Source organism: Ornithodoros turicata, unplaced genomic scaffold (genome assembly GCF_037126465.1).
Source record: "Ornithodoros turicata isolate Travis unplaced genomic scaffold, ASM3712646v1 ctg00000903.1, whole genome shotgun sequence".
Classification (NCBI taxonomy): Eukaryota; Metazoa; Arthropoda; class Arachnida; order Ixodida; family Argasidae; genus Ornithodoros; species Ornithodoros turicata.
Window position 1 is genome coordinate 665,656 of NW_026999413.1, and position 17,831 is coordinate 683,486.

At 46.2% G+C, this 17,831-nt stretch overlaps 1 protein-coding gene across 2 annotated transcripts in view; it reads left to right on the forward strand.

The window, feature by feature from the left end:
- LOC135375593 (Fanconi anemia group D2 protein-like) overlaps positions 1-17,070 on the forward strand; it is a 339,045-nt gene extending 321,975 nt beyond the window's left edge. For both annotated transcript variants that reach the window (XM_064608269.1, XM_064608270.1), the window contains exons 38-39: positions 12,269-12,322; positions 16,671-17,070. In XM_064608269.1, the coding sequence (XP_064464339.1) occupies positions 12,269-12,322; positions 16,671-16,718 (102 nt within the window). In that variant the 3' untranslated portion in view covers positions 16,719-17,070. The remainder of the gene's footprint in view (positions 1-12,268; positions 12,323-16,670) is intronic.
- Positions 17,071-17,831: the final 761 nt, after the last annotated feature.

Consider the following 17,831-nt stretch of genomic DNA (forward strand, 5'->3'; position numbering starts at 1 on the left):
GAAAGCATTAAATAAAAGTAAAGGAGGAGGTCCTTTTTGTAACCTTTTTCGGGACCTGTGCCGTGGGCGCTTTGTTACTATTTGTTTTCCACTATCATGACCTACACAGTGCCTGGACTCCAGTCACTCATATGGAAAATATCTCTATTGGGATCGGATCACTGCTGAACGCGATCGACATCGATAATACCTTTCCTTGGCAAACTTCACTTCTGAGTCAGTTGCAAGAAGTACATTGGATTCCCGCACACCCAAGAACCGCTCACCCTTCCTCCTCTCCCTGACAAACGGGGGAAGGTGTTATTTCAAGTATCACGCTTTCGGTGGTTCTGGGCGCTCGGATGAAAGGAGCATTTGGGGTATATGGGTCACTGCCACCTGCCCAGATCAACCGAGAGCCCGGAACCTTCAAACATTTCTTCGGATGAAATGAGCTTTTGGTTGATTTAGGACGTCGGTGGAAATGGCCATTTGGAGGATATGAGGCCTAACCGGCAGTGCTGTGTCGGTTTTTGTTTGTCTGTAAAAAAATAAATTTGACTCAAAGTGCCAAAAAGCACCATATTCACTGCTCCTTTGCGGACGATGTACAAGACGGATAAGATTGAGCTTTATGCCGTTTAATTTGTCACTCATGAGGCTATCGAGTTATATATAATTTGTTACTCTACTAAGCGATACCTCTTTAAGCAGCACCATACCTCCGAAAAATGACGAATTTCGGAAGGCAGTATGTGAAAAACCCAACCAAAAACATGCTCCAAAATTTTTAATATGTCGTAGGCTATACACAGAAGAAACGTCAGAATTCGGACTTCATCGGTAGGCGCACTTTTTTGGCGGCCCTATACGCGGAGTGCATTCAAGTGGTGGCACCATGGGCCGCGTCTTGCAAAATCGAGTTTACCAACGAGACTTTCAACTTCTGTCTTCACATGAAAAGTAATTACTGTCGTTTCAAGCCGTTCTGAGCGTTTATATTCATAACAGTATTGTAATCGCTTAATCTAGATTGTGGAGCAACCAGATGTGCTCGCATTTTTTTTTTTTTTTTTTTGCGGGATGTCACACATGCATTGCAAGTGCTGGGAGCCCGTGAAAAACATAATGCTTTTACATCTTTGTAAGAGGTATATCTGTTCAGGGTTATTCTAAACAAGCATATTTACTGTACACATTATGGCAGGAGAGACGCAGTCACTTCCAGTATTCTTTAAAACATTTCCTTTCCTGCGGCCCCATGACCTCGGACGGCGGAAATCGCACTGAGGAAAGTGTTGTTGTGTAGTGTCTTACGCACACACTCGAGGGTAATTCATAGTGCCTTTTGTGAACCTTGTCGAAACAGCCCGACTGGCGCAACTGTCCAATATGTTCTTCGGTTCGACTAGTGACTCTAGGTTCGACATGGTAGGACCCTGGGAAGGTCCTAAACTGATTAACTCCCGGAAGACAGTTTGCGCAAAGTTTTGCATCATCCTCGACTACAGAAGTGCACGGGGTGCCCTTATACAGAGTGTGTGAAGACACCTGCATTACTGTAGTGTGTCGTCCTGGCATCACACCTACCTCAGTGGCCTCTTCGTTGTACAGCGTTAACCGTGTGTATTGCTCTGACTACCGCCTCATACAGCAAAGGTGACTGAATCACAGCACGCAGCAATGTCGCCCACATTTAGAGGAAACTCACGCGGTGAGCCGTTTGTGCACCAGCCCGACGTGGTCGAAGAAATCAATGAGTATACGTATACCATGTATATCACCTGAAGTCATTAATGTCACACCGCTAAAGCAAAGAAGGAAGTCGGTGGAGGCGTAGGCACAGCGGAAACACTCCGAAATATGTGAAGAAATGGGCAGAAAGACAGACCGTAAATTGGACGCCGCTTTCGGTGTTGCCTTGCCAGGAACATCCAGGCGTAACTGCCAGGACTGCAGCGAGTTAGCATGTAACGTGAGAAGAGTCTATCAAGAAAATCTGACAAGAACCTGTCATCAAAAGTAACATTAACGAAAGTGGCTCCAACAACAGCCTAAAGTACTTCATGACACGAGCACTCTCATCCACCCGGAATACTCTGCATAACTTAGGTTACCTTGCCTTCTTCGCTGCCAAGTTGTTTTTATTCTGGGTGTGTAAATATGCTTCATTTGATGGACACACACATGATCACCGTGGACAAATATACCTCTTATAAAGACTCAAAAGTATTCTTAAGCATTCTGTTCTTCACGGGCTCCCAGTACTTGCATTGCATGTCTGTCGTCCCGCAAAAAATATGACCACATGTGGTTGCTCCACAATCTACATTCAGCGATTACAACACTGTTATAAACACGAACGCTCAGAACGGTTTCAAATGATAGCAATTACTTTTTATGTGAAGACAGAATTTGAAACACCCTTTGAAACACCCTTTGGAAAATTCGAGTTTGCAACACGCGGGACACGGTGCCACCGCTTGAATGCGCTCCGCGTATAGGGCTGGCAAAAAATTCACAGTGTGCCTACCGATCAAGTCCGACTTTTGATTTGTGTTCTGTGCATAGTCTAGGGAACTACCTAGAACATATAAAATTTTCGAGGAAACTTTTTGGTGGGGTTTTCTAGATAAAGGCTTCCAAAATGTGTCATGTTTCGGCGGTATGGTGCTACTAAAAGAGGTATGCTTACGTTTCTGACAGAGTAGAGCAACAAATTATACATCATTCGATAGCCCCATGAATGACAAATTAAACGGCATAAAGCTCAGTCTTATCCGTTTTTGACATCGTCCGCAAATTTGTAGTGAGTATGGTGCTTTTTGGCGGTTTGAGTCAACTTTGATTTTTTTTTGTGCAGACAAACAAAAACCGACACAGCACTGCCAACGCAGGATCCTATTGCGCCCTAAGTGGTCTAAAGACAGATCTAGAAATTTCTACAATGCGACAAGAAATACTGTAGAAGTGGTTTCTTTCGCGCGGAATTATTTTTCGCGTTTGTCGCGTATGCCTCCAAAATCGCGAATTTAAGTTCCCGCGAATAACCCTGGCCATATGAGGGCCAAATTGTGCGGCGTTCGAGGCTGTACCGTGACTGCCTTGACCATTTCTGCTCCATGCAGCGTAGGCAGTTTAAGCAAGCCGCAGAAGATTGTTTTTCACATCAGGCAAGATGTAAAGAAATGAAAATTAGTCACGCTTTTGTTACTCCTACAAACGCATTGCACTGTACATATAACTACTATACCACGAAGCCGCAACATGCCTTTCCTCGCCTTCTCAAAACCAGCTTGTATGATAGTACGACATCTCAACCGAACTGCTCAGTGCCCTGAGTGATAATGAATGAGAACTGGTAGTCTATGGAAGAGAAGAAAGGGATTGACCTAGAACGCCGCCATCCCCGTGAACAACGGATGTCTTAGTACGTGCCGAAATATGTCGGAGTCTTGACCGCGGCACGATATGCAAGAGCAAAGCACTCTGGAAACGTGTCGCGAATTTAAGTTCTCGCGAATCACTTCTCAGACCGGCTCTGTTCGAAAACGCGAAAATATTTTCCGCGCGGAAAAAAAACACACTTCTACAGTAGTCTTGTAGGGAACGCTCAAACCTGCGCGCGACGACATGTCTTTTGAGAGGCAGTTTTTTTGTCTCCTAGCTCACCGATGGCTTCAACATTTTTTTTTCCCGTTCACTCGAGACATCAAGTGTACCGGATTGTTCGATTTGAGATGGCACTAGCCAATAGAATAGTTTGGGACCTCTGCATCCAGTCATTGATAAAAAAAAAAATGTTGAGAGCAGTGAGGAAACGCAACTCTAATCTACTCTCTGGACAGGAAAGCTCGAGAAATGCGTATTTCTTCTAATGCCCCTGTCATATACAGGCAGTCTTCAATGATGATTGAAACCAACATGTGTATAGCGGCGCCAAGTATGTCAACTTCTTGAAGAGCATTGGATCCAATATACTTGGTGGCGCTCGTGCATGTTCAGAGACCATTGGTTTTAAAACTTTAGGAAGATTCATTGGAAGTGCATTATCATGAGCCTTTGGTTCGTTTTTGTGTTTCCTCCTTTCTTTTTTGCTTGTTTTTTCTCCTTCCTCTTCCTCCTTCTTTTCTTCTTTCTTCCTCTTTTTTCTAGATTCTTACTTATTTTTCTTTGATTCCGTTTGCTTCCTCTTTCGTTTCCTTTCTTTTGTTCCTTTTTACCTCCTTTCGGGAACGACTGCTTTGATGCTGACGAGTTTCGCGATACCCATGATTTCGATGAGCAACCAAGGAAGAGACTCCGCATCCCCGCATCCCCGACGGAGGTCCAGGTCCCCTATGCATCAAACTACCCCGTCATTTGCACCTCCAAACTAAGATCCGCACCCTGCGACACTTTTGGGAGTCAGGTTGCGCGCTGGACATGTCACCAAAACCCCCCACCACTTGTTGAAAATTATGTTACGTTGGATTTTGATAGCTGCCGTTTGGAGGGACTTGTTGATACCGTCGGAAGCACTGCGTCGACGATTACGGAGCACCGCGTGAGACTTGGCGACTGTAGCGCCGTTAAACCGTTATGGTACTGCACAGGAAGAGTCACTATCGGGTCGGAATTGTATGTGATTACATCTCTGACGTCGTCTTGGGCTGGGATTTCCTCTCGTCTACAGAAGCCCTCATCGACTGCTCTCGGAACGTTCTGGACCTTTGAGTTGACGTGACCTGCGGCGGTGATGACGTTCCTATGGCGGTTCCCGTCTCTGTACTGACAGCGTGTAGAGTCCTTGCTTACACCATGGCACCTGTACATGTGAGAATTGAGGCTACTCTCCTACAAGTTGATGGCATCTTCTCTTACAAAACGGACGTTCTCCTTCAGTCATCATTATGCTCACCTTGTTCGCTTCTTACTTCTGACGGTGGCCTTGGAGTAATATGGGTAACAAACTCTTGCAATGAAGATCGCTTCCTCCCCTCGGGAACACGGATCGGAACATTTTCTTTCGGCGATCTGTTCGGTTTCTGCTCTTGTGATTTCGGCGTCAAGCACGGATGGTACTCCAAAGACCTAGGGAAATCTAAGCCTCGTAGAAGACAGGATATCCTCTGATCTTTCGCCCGAAGACGCACGATTTGCAGACCTGCTTTCGGACTTCTCAGACATCTTTGATGTGAGCGGAGCTCCCCTAGGTTCGTGTGCCACGGTAAAGCACACAATACTGACCTGGAACTCCCCACCCGTTCATAGCCGTCCGTATCGTGTACCTCCCGCCGAACGTCGAATCATCCAGGACCACGTAAAGGATATGCTCAGCAAGGACATGATCCAGGAATCCAGCAGCCCCTGGTCATCTCCGGTGGTGCTTGTACGTAAGAAGGACGGGACATGGCGATTCTGTGTTGACTACAGGAAACTGAACGCCGCCACTATTAAGGACGTGTATCCCCTACCACGTATTGACGTCACATTAGATTCTTTGCATGGTGCCCGATATTTCTCTTCTATGGATCTTCGGTCAGGGTACTGGCAGATCGTTGTCGATGAGCGGGATCGTGAAAAAACTGCATTCGTGACCCCTGATGGGCTCTTCGAGTTTCGAGTTATGCCGTTCGGACTCTGTAATGCTCCAGCAACTTTTCAGCGAATGATGGACACGCTCCTCCGACCATTCAGATGGACGTTCTGCCTGTGTTACCTCGACGACGTAATAGTCTTCGCCGAAAACATAGATGATCATATCCAGCGTCTAAGGGCCGTACTCGAGTGCTTCCGTAAAGCCGGACTCCAACTAAATGCAAAGAAGTGCACATTTGGAAGTCAGCAGATAAAAATATTGGGTCATCTTGTTGACAAAGACGGCATCCACCCTGACCCGGACAAGATAATGGCCGTTCAGCACGTCCCTCGTCCGGAGAACCAAAAGTCATGACGGTCATTTCTTGGGCTGTGCTCATACTTCCGCCCCTTCGTCAAGGGATTTGCCAACATTGCCGAGCCCTTACAGCGCCTATTAAAGAAGGACGCCACATTCGTGTGGAATTTGGAGCAAGAGGAGGCTTTTATGTCTCTGAAGACATTGCTGACTTCACCACCAGTCTTTGGCCACTTCGTAGAAGGTGCTCCAACCGAAGTCCATACGGACGCCAGCGGCCATGGCATAGGAGCCGTATTAGTCCAGCTCGTCAACAACAGTGAGCGAGTCATCGCATACGCTAGCCGCACCTTGTCAGATTGTGAATGGAATTATTCATTAACTGAAAAAGAATGCTTGGCAGTCGTCTGGGCATTGGGCAAGATTCGCCCCTACGTCTACGGCCACCCATTTCACGTCATCACCATGCGCTGTGCTGGCTGACCAACATGAAAAACGCAACCGGTCGGCTTGGACGATGGGCTCTGAAATTGCAGGATTATGACATCACGATCCGTTACAAGTCCGGCAAGACCCACTTGGATGCTGATAGCCTGTCGTGGCACCCGGCTCCGGTCACTACGGAGCTGTCCCCCACGGTAGCTGTGCTTCAGTTCTCCGATATTGGACTTCAGCAGCGCCGGGACCTCGTGCTTGCTGACGTCATCGATTAGCTCTCTTTCGCCGTTGGCCCTGTATCTCGGAAGGCCAAACTATTCGCCATCAGGGATGGCATTCTCTATCGCCAAAATTTTCAGCCTCATGGCGAACAGTGGTTACCAGTAGTCCCCCGTTCATTGCAGCGTGATGCAGCGGCATGCGGCGGCATGCCACGACGATCCCACAGCCGGTCACCTTGGGCTGTTCAAGACCTATAGCCGCCTACGAGATCGTTTCTTCTGGAGAGGAATGTATCGTTCTGTCTCCAAGTACATCAGATCGTGTGGGCCCCATGCCAGAAACAAAAACCTCCGATCACGCCACCCGCCGGTCTCTTGCATCCCATACCTCCCGCCTAAGCGCCATTTCAACGAATAGGTATCGACTTCCTCGGTCCCTTTCCTCTGTTGTCAGCCGGAAACAAATGGATAATTACGTCGGTCGACTATCTCACGCGGTATGCAGAGACTCGAGCGACAGCCTCCGCCACCGCCGCTGACATCGCTTCTTTTCTCCTCGAGCGCATAATCTTAAGTCATGGTGCACCTCAAACTCTAGTCAGCGACCGTGGTGCAGCGTTCCTCTCCGAAACTGTCAACAACGTAGTTCAGCTGAGCAACATCGTTCACCGCACTACCACCCCGTACCACCCCGCATCTTGAACATCTGTGGGTAGTATTTTGCGCTCTACAGCACATCCCATCGAACCATCGAAAATATCCTATTCGGACTGAAATTCTCGCGAAAGAGGACAGGACGCCTTCCTGAAGCGAGCGAAACTTTAATACTATCCATCGCACTATGCGTACTTTGCACCATTTTCATTCCGGGTTTTCGGATTTATCCGAAAAACTCTGCTTGGCAGTTGTTTTCCCTGATAACCAGGTTATTATTTTTCTTCTGACCTCGGATACCCCCACCGCAACATGGTTTCCGTGACCCAGGGTTCTCTTCGGTGGTCGTCGCAACCATTTGAGGATTCACCGTCCGGGTTTTCCCCCAGTCTGTATCCCGATTTCCTTGTCCTACCCGTGACCTAAGCACTAAAATAAGCATCGAACCGAGGTCATGTGGTGTGGTCTTTTTGGAAAGGCAACTACAGGTTTTCCCGTCCATTTTAGTCCAAGTGCCATCTGAAATAGTCCAGGTGCCATCTGAAATAATCCAAGTGCCATTCAGTTTAATCCGGGCGCCATCTAAAAAAAATCCAGATGCTATTCAATTTAATCCGGGTGCCATCTTAATTAATCCATGGTGTTTTTAAGTACCATAACCATATATTCACACGAGGGACATCCCCGCAGAATATTCTACAGACATATAGTGGAAGGAAAAGACAAAAAGCTGCTGGCGGGACTTCAGTTCTGCTACGTCTTATGTTGCATTCGCTCGGCGCCGAGATATCGGGAGGTGGAGCGGAGGTATAGCAGGCCATTGGTCATGTCGTCTGCTATGGACTGTCTTGTGACCGACCTGCAGGATATTCCGCGCAGTTAGAAGAGCGCGAAAAGGCATGATGACTCACATAGCAGACGACACCGCTGGTGCTGTCGTCTGCTGCAGAATGTCTTCTGACTGAGCTGCAGGATATTCCACGCGGTTAGTAGAGCACGAAATGCATGACTCACATACCAGACGACACCAATGGTCTTGTTGTCTGCTACGGAATATCTTGTGACTAAGCTGCAGGATGCGGGGTGTCTTTCCGTGCTCTTGAAACCGCAGGGAATATCCAGCGACAAGATATTCATTCGCAGAGGACAGGACCACTGGTGTCGTCTGCTCTGAGCATCATGCCTTTTCGTGCTCTGCTAACCGCGCGAAATATCCTGCAGTTCAGTCAGAAGATATTCTGTAGCAGACGACAGCACCAGTGGTGTTGTCTGCTATGTGAGTCGTGCATTTTCGCGCTCTTCTAACTGCGCGGAATATCCATCAGTTCAGTCAGAAAATATTCTGTAGCAGACGACAGCACCAGTGGCGTCGTTTCCTATACTCCCGCTCCAACTTCCAATATCTCGGCGACGTGCGAATGTTCAACATAAGACACGATACAACTTCAGTTCCATCAGCAGTTTTTTACGTTTTCTCTCCCTAGAATATTCTACGGGGATGCCTCTCGTGTGAATACGCGGTTATAGTGCTTAAAAACACAATGGATTAATTCAGATGGCGCCCAGATTAAATTGAATGGCGCGTGGATTATTTCAGATGGCACCTGGACTAATTCAGATGGCACTCGGACTAAAACGGGCGGGAAAACCTGTAGTTGCAGTGCTGACGACAAGATGGGACACAACCGAATGCTGCCCTGCGACTACGTCAAGGAGTACCCTGATTTCGAGGAGTTCACATCGTCCCGCGATCTCGATGCAGAGGTTGTCGTATGTAAGTACTGCCGCATAACAGTGAGCACTGCACACGGAAAGCGTGCATTTAGAATTGCAGAACACCTCTGTGTGTGTCGAATGAAATGTATTGTTAAGCTTGTGTCTCTTTAGTGTTGAAGCAATAAATGTGACAACTGCGTTTTTGCTGCACAACCGTGCTTGCGTCGTCAAGTTTTCTAAAAATTTCAGATACAGTCAACCCTCGATTTATGAACACCCTCGGTTCCCCGAAAAATCGTTCATAAATCGAGGGATTCCTAAATCGAAAATTCCTTTAAGTGAGTACTATCGTGCAAATGGAACAGTATTTCCGAGTTGGTATTGTGTTTATAATGCAATATATTGTGTAATTTTGCTTTCGACCATGCCTTCTGCTGTATCAATCTCACAAAGCACAGATGTTAGCGCATTCACACTCTGTTTGTTATGCAATAATAAATAGTTTAATTTTGCTTTGGACCATGCCTTCCGCCTGGTCAATCTTGGAAAGAGGAGGTGTCAGCACATTCGCACTCAACTGGTCTCGGATTTCCTCTGGGGTTTTTAAAAGGTTAACATAGGTCTATGTTTATTAATATCCGGGTGACAGCGGATACCTTATTCATGAATTGAGGTCAGGAACACTTCTGCAAAACCCGTTTGTTGTTCGGATTTCGAGGGGTTTAAGAACCGATGGTGCAATACCTGGAAAACGTTTTGTCTGTTCAGGCGTCATTCATAAGACCACGAATAATCCCTTTGAAGGTTTTTGTTGGCCTCGGAACGATCCGTTCATAAATTGAGGGCAAAAACGCTGGGCAACTCCTAGTTGGTTCCCAGAAATTCCATTCATTATTCAAATATCGAGGTTCATAAAACGAGGGAAAAATGCATGTAAAAAGTTTGGTTCCTCGTGCTAGTGCGAAAACGAGGGAATTCATAAATCGAAGGTTCATAAATCGAGGGTTGATTAACTGAGCTGTAAATCATACATTCCGAAAAACTCAGTTTTTTTAGAAAAAAAAACAGTAAACTCCGGAAAACATCCTTCGGTAAAGCAAGAAATAAACTCCGAAAACCCGGAACCCTACATATAGGCTAAATATGCTTAAAGGCTTCACTTAATCTTCCTCCTCTCACTTTACATCACAAATTCTTCTGGTTTTGCCTTTTCCATGGGTTCATTTAGACGCCGTTCTTGTGCTCTTTCCTGGATCTTATCGCACGACCGCATGAGCATCTCATGAAAGTCAGGTGTGTTACTACTCATACAGTAGTCCCTCGTTAAAACGAAATCGCTTTTTACGAATTATCGTTTATTTCAAAGTTTCACCAGGTCCCGATCGAAATGCATGTATTTCGAACCGCTTTATTCAAAGTTTACCGCAAGCCAACTCCTCATAGTACGAAAACGCTAGACTCGGGAGCGCCTTCAAGCAGCGTCCCGCTGTTTCCATTTGTGTTTCCCTCCAGTAGTACGCTCGAGAACAGAACAGCGCGAAGGAGAGCGAGAGCAGTCGCGCACGTGCGATTGTCCACCTTTCCGACCACGTGATGCTGGTGATGCGCCCGTAGCAGTTGGGAGGGAAACTGTTGCTTTGCATTTCGACGTCTCTACGTGACGCAATGTCGCAACCGAATTCTGTACGGAGGCGTTTTACTTTGGAGAAGAAATTCGCTGTCGTCGGAATCTGACATCGCCAAGGACTTCAATATTCCGGTATCTACGCTGTCAACCACACTGAAGAAGCACGATGTACTGGACGGCTTCGAGAAAAGTTTCTCGACCAAGAGGGTGCGCGTCCCAGACACCCCGATGTGGAGACTGCGCTTCTGGAATGCCCGACCATTGCACCGCAGATGAGAGCTTTGACGGCTCGGACCTCTACAGGAGGATTCACGAACTCGTTGGACAGGAAGCCGACGACGACTTCGATTCTTTCGCACTTGTGGATGCGGACGTCCCCGTTGTTGGTGCCGCCAAGGATGAAAAAATTGTCGACATTGTGTAAAGTGCGAAAAGTGAAAACGATGACTTAGAGGTAGTATACCACGACAAATTTCGTCGACGGCGGAAACACATAATATACTTCGTCTTTTGCGCAACAAAGTCTAATGTGGTGGGGGTGACTACACCCTTATGCAGCGCCTCAATAAATTGGAAAACGTACTGTTGCTGCCCAGCAATCTGAGATAATGATCTTTTTCTTGCCACAATAAAGGTTTGTAAGACTGCTTTTCTCGTTGTTTTCCTGAAATTACTTGTTTAACGCGCTCCCAAGCAATTTCCGCGCAATTTTTGTCAAATTACACCGTATTTATGGTGGTCCCGCGTTTATCGAAGTACCGCTTATATCGAATTTTTTCCCGTCCTGGTGACTTCGTTATAACGAGAGTCTACTGTACTTCATCTTCTCGGAAGCACTCTTTTCACTGAACAGCAAGGACTGGAATGGCCTTCCCGAAGCCCTCATTCTTATCAGTGATCCCATCATTTTCCCTGCTAATTCCTATTGCTTTATTTTTAACTGAATCATGCAAATTGGGTTGCGTGTATATCCTGCTTTGTTTTTCTTTACTGACTAATATGTACTCTCATGCAATGCCCACTTGAGTCCTTGAGGTAATGCCATAAATAAATAACGGGCAAAACATTCATTTATATGCACAACGGAACCCTTCTAATGGGTGTCAAACCTTGACCAAAAGTGTTTTTTAATAGTCCAGATCCGAAACCATGGCAGGAAAAAAAAAACATGCCTTTGCATGAAAATCCACTCCCTAGTCATCACAGTTGTCTGTAAGGCATATAGTAACAAAAGAGTGCAACATAAGAGAACACAACACTGCTGTAGTTACAACTAGGGAAAGGTGTTTTTACCTCCTATTTCCTTGTAGGAGGCATAGCACAAAACTGCCAGCATGGCCCGTGGATAGAAATGCTTAATTGTAGACACATATCTCCCCTTAGCAGGCCTATCTCCTAAAAGGATATTTGCATGGCCAGATTACTGACACACATATCTGCTCAATAGCTAGAGAATCTACATCACTTGCTAGCTTGACCAATAGGGGCTCCTCTCTGTCAGTTGCGTTCAGTCTGATGGTCTCTCACCGTTTCATCATTTTAGTACGTGCTACTTGTCACTTAGTGACGTCGGACAAAGGGAGTAAAGACCTGATGTTCATTGACTCTTTGACTGACAAGAAATAACAGTGAACGTTATGGAAATTGAATGTGTCTCAGACTCATGCATAATCACCCGTACCCTTTCTTGTTTATTTCTTTTTCTGTCGTACATTGAATAATTTACTTCGTGCTGACATGTACATCCCTCCACAGGGCGAAGAAATTCTCTCTCAGGCTACAGTTTCGGAAGATAACGGAGAACATTCGGTAAGTGCAACAATTTTCGGTCCTCAAAACCTTTGACCTTTTTATTTCCTGAACAACACCATTGGAACTATAAAATGCCCTATACAGCTAATGTGTTTTGGCATTCCGGGATTTTGAGCCAATCTTTAAAGGTGGTGTCCGCGAGTAATTCGGAATTCTAAAGTTAATGTAATATTCACTTGGAGATGCCTCCCAGAAGAAAAATCCAAAGAAGCCCAGCAAAATTTGTTCGTGTTTTCTCATAAAACATCACAAACATGGAATTTGAAAGCAACTGCTGGCTCCTGGTTGAACGGCCCCTCCCTGCTTCGCCTCTTCCGGTGACGTAAGTGACATTGCAGGTGTGATTCCCAATCGCACAGCTGACAGCGTCGCCATGCTGGTTGCAACCCAATACCACCAAAACCGTGAAGGTACTACAAACTGTTCGGGAGCAGATTGCAAGTCGGATGACCGTATTTTGTGACAGACAGCATGCCTTCATAACCAGCTCCTGTGACATCGGTCTGCACACAGTTGCCTTAATTCAGCCTGGAGCGCGCAGCCGGCTGCAATAAAACCCGATTAAATTAATTTTCTAGTGTTTCTGACTGTTTCAAAACGATATATTCTGGTTACATGTATTTCAGGCACTCACTATTCCGATCACACTTTCAGTTCAACTGTGTTTTTAGGCTCAATTCGATTTTTTGTACCCTTATATGCTTTATCTTCTCCGATTTTTTGTATTGTGCATACCCTGTGATAGACCAGTGTGATGGAGGATACAATTAAAGAGTGTGAAACGTGCACGAGGATAAGATTGAATGATACGTTTCAATGACGCTTTGTGCGGTGGTTGCTGGTGCTGAGTGGTCCCTCGGGTAGGCTGTGTCCCACTGTTGAAGTCCCAGTAGGTGGATAGACAAATTCTCTGGGTTCCAGTTCGGACTTTGAACTGTACTGCCAGCCGCGATGTCTCTTGGTCCGAGACCCATTGCTGCAGTACCATGCCCCACAATCCCAAGGACTGTGATGCCTGGCAGAGCCAAGCTTGTGAAGATGCTACTGCTCTGCTGCTGCCTCTGCAAAGTCTTCCTCAAAGCTTCTGTTCTCAATAACTGTTGCCCGCCAATTTCTCATCTTCCTTTTATCCAGATGTCAAGAGCCTCATAACCACCACATCCCCAAAAAACCATCATTATGACTTGCAATGCATTGCAGGGCCCATTATTGCAAGATGATTGCACATCCACAGGAGCCTCCACTTGCTCATCCACATGTTATATCCGCCTTGTACGGAATGAAACTTTATCGTGTTGTAACACCAGGTGTTTTATACCGTCAGTTAGAAGCCCCGCAGAAACAGATAAACAGCTTCACAGGTTATCACATTTCTTCCCTCTCCTCAAAGAGATACAATGTGACATACAAATAAGCAACGCAACTGCGGTCACAACAACACAAACAAGATTATGAAACGGCAACAATATCAATAGTTGGTACACAAACTAAATGAACTACAGTTCAGATCTCCAAACACAATCACTTCTTCCGAAAGTCCAAGGCCTTATCTTTTGGATGAGGTCCTCAGGCGTCCAATACGACCTATGATGGGCAGATCCGTGGACTCTTCGTTTGATGTCGTTGTTGTATGACAAGATGCTTGGACTTGATTGAAGTCCATTGGTGCATCCCCAGCTGGAGCTTTAGGATAGGTATGGGACTCCCTGGCTGATGATGCTAAAGAAGGGCTCTGTGTCACCTCCTTGGAATTGGCAACACGCTCAGATGCTTATCTTAGGGCTGCCAGATGCACGTCTCTCTGACAATTTTGTACCTACCAGCTATTTTATCTGGAGCATGATTTAGGGATAATCTCTGCTTGGGATGTACATACTATGCAGGATGCAAAAAGCCTGTGGCGGTGAATAGACAGCACAGAGTTAATGTTTGGCAGCCACATTAGGTCAGATAATGAAGTGTAGAGAATGCACTCCACAGATTTATGCACTTTCCAGAAGTAGGGGTATGAAGGGGAAGCACGCGCACTTATGTGGTGGCAGGCTTATATGGCCGGGGCGCGAAATTCCGTAACGCAGGCAAGGTTTGCTAAATCATGTAGCAAAATGAGAGATAATTGTATTCAGATTCTTCATTGGGGGGGGGGGGGGTTATGAACAATTGAACCTCTGTATGCAATAAGGGGATAAGTCCAAAAATGCCAAACCGAGAAAAGGGGCCCGATCTGATTGTCCGTCCCATTGACATACATGCATTGCCTGTTTCTTAACCTAGCGGGCCAGCAAATTGTTATACGGTCCTAAATTTGCAGGTACATACTGGTATGTCATAGCAGCAAAAACAGGAAAAAGGGGGATAAGCCGACTTATCCCCTTTCCTTTCTTTTTTTCTTCATAAACATACCCCCCCCCCTTATTGCATACAGAGGTTCAATTGTTCTGTCATGTTACATGTGCCCAGACATAAACATGACAACAGTGGCGTATGCTCGGTGGGAGTGAATGATAGGGGGTACGTATCGCATCCCTTCTTTTTCAGACTGACGGGGTAGCTAAATTTCTCATTTTCGTTTACTTTCGAGTGACATATCAACTGCTGTTGCGTGCCCCGCACCTCTCCTAATTCCTAACTACGCTATACTGCATGAGCACCCAGTGGGCTATTATATTGAATGAACTCAACTGATATGCGACAAGTTAAAAGCATTATTGAACGTTTTCTGTCATGAATAACCCGACGATATTCATGCAAGGGCTTAGTCTCACCTGGCGTTGGAACCACCAGAGACGTTCTTGGGGGTGTCCAACGGGGTACAGCTGTGGCGCTTTAATCTCGTTCTTTGCTTGCTTGTGAAATCATCAGGCGCGAAGTGCACAGCATAAACTTTCATGTTTTTCAGTCGACCTGGTGGGAGGTCTGCGAGTTCTGGCCGACCAGCATACTTTATCCATGCTGTTGTTCTGATACAACAAAGTACACAGAATGAACTCAACTGATATGTGACAAGTTAAACACCCATGAAAACTTGCTACCTCCTTCCGTACAGAACAAATCGCGCGCGCCAGGGGCGTTACATACCTGTTGTTGGTCGGGAACCCCCCCCAAAAATGAATAGTTGCAGTTCAAGTTGGAGTTACTGCACCCATTTGCTGTTCAGTACATCCCATGAGGGCGTCTTGAAGCTTTTCCTTTCCCATCTTCCATGAATATTTTGCAGTGCCAACATACACACAACGCCAACTATGCTGCGTTCCCCGTTCGCATACCGAAACCACGGAAACACATGGACGCCGCTGAGACGCTTCACGTGTTGCACGCGCTCCATCACCAAGGTCTATTATGAATCGCCGACAACCAATAGGAGCGCCCTAGAGGCGGTCGACCAATGAGGGCCTTCCATTAGTTCTGCGCGCAGTGATACTCTGTTTCCTGCTGCGACTTCGGGTAGCTGTGGGGGACTGGCAGAACTTCCCTCTCAGTTGCTGAAAGGTAGCTGAAAAGCTGACTTGTTGACTCCGCTGTGCTGCCTCCTTCGACGTCCATGTTGAAAAAAAGCACCCAGCAATAGCGAAGTTGCGGAAATCACCCGAACTTCCGGTGTGGACTTTCCTTCAGTAAACGTGGCGCGCGTTTTACGTCATACAGTAAGGGAACCCACTGCATAATAGTGGACTTTTGCGCTGATCGGACGGGTTGAGGGTGAAAGCGAAACCGCTTTTTGGCTGCTTGTTTAGAATACTCCGCGGCTCCGCAGAGACGAAACGTTTTAATTGTAACTTGGAGGCACCATGTAGGTTTGTTATCCATACAAACAAAGACATTTACCTGGTTCTGGTCAGAGACCCTTTAAAGGGACGGTCGCATCCGGAAACCCATCTATGAAACACATCAGCTCAAAAGACGCGGACAATGGTAAGTTATTGGACGAACCACTTGCAGTAATACCACATGAACTTGTACCAACTACCCGCTTTGTCCCTCTTGTGCGATACCACTGTGTGCAGCATCGGCCGACTGTCTAATTTTTTCGTTCCAAAAGTGCTTAGATATTAACTGAACCAATTTTGAAGATCAGCGCTGCCTCCGGGGCTGCAAACGCTTCAGCGGCGTGACGTCACTCCGTAAGCAAACGAGTGAGAGGGCGGTGGCATAGAGGAGGAAAGGTGTTGTCGAGACGCTCGCACGGCAGGCATTCAAAGGCGCGCCACATTGGTCGGTTACAGAATGACGTTTTCTCGTTTTTCGTCATCTGCCATTTTTTTTCAATGTCAGTCCACTGCATCATGTCTGTTTATATGTTGCTGTCTAGCAATGTACAAATAATTGAAACGTTATCTCATTGCAGAATGCAGACTCTACAGATGAAAACCTTGAAGTCAGCGAGGACTACTGATTTATTTATCGAAGACATCTGCAGGCTGTGTAGCATTTGTGAAGTAACACCCAGGAGCGATGAGCCACATGACGTCGTATTTCGGTGTTGCTAGTAGCAGGCACTTTCTAATGGAGCATGCGAAATCTTGTCAGTCTTGCAGCCATCACCTATAAGCCAAATGGTAGATATGGAAAGTCATACTTAACACTTGGCTTATGGGTAACGACTGCAAAACAGAAGATTTCACATGCTTCATTAGAAAGTGCCTTGAAAAGTCATGACATACGAAGTGAATAACACCCATCAAAGAGCTTCTGCACTACGTCATTTGGTGTGGGAAAACCTGCAATAAAGCACTTTGAGAATTTTCTATGATGCCCCTTTTCTCTTACTAGAGTATGTATCATCCCGGTGTATGCAGGAAACAAAGGTAGGAACATGTGAGAGTAGGGTTGTCGATCCCGAGCCATTTTTGCAGTCCCGGGAATTGAGGATTTTTTGCAGTCAATCCCGCGATCCGGGAACGGGATTTCGGGATTGTGACGAGTTCAGATGGCACTTCCAATGAATGGCGACCTCGAGATTTCCTAATATTCAATCATGCGCCGCAAATGGAAACTGCAAGTTTAAAACTTATTAGCTCGTGAAAACAGTGCTAACTCACGGAGTTCAATCGACAACAGAGAGAGGGCGCAGGCAAGCTGGTTCATGATGACAAGGATGTAACCCGAGGCAGGGAAATAAACAACAGAGGAAATTGTTGTCTGTTGTTTATTTCCCTGCCTCGGGTTGCATCCTTGTCACGTATGGTGACGTCGAGATTTCGAATATTTAATCATGCGCCGGAAATGGAAAGCGCAAGTTTAAAACTTATTAGCTCGCAAAAACAAGGTAACTCACGGCGTTAGAACGAATGATGACGTCGCGTTCTCCAATATTCAAACATGCGCCGAAAATGGAAACTTCAAGTTGAAAACGTCTCAGATCGTGAAAACAGGGCTAAATAGCGTTTTTAGAGCGATTGGCGACGTCGAAAATACGAATATTCAAACATGCTCTGGAAATTGAAACTTACAGTTTTAAACATCTTAATTCGTGAAAACAGTGGTAACTCACAAAGCTAGAGCGAAT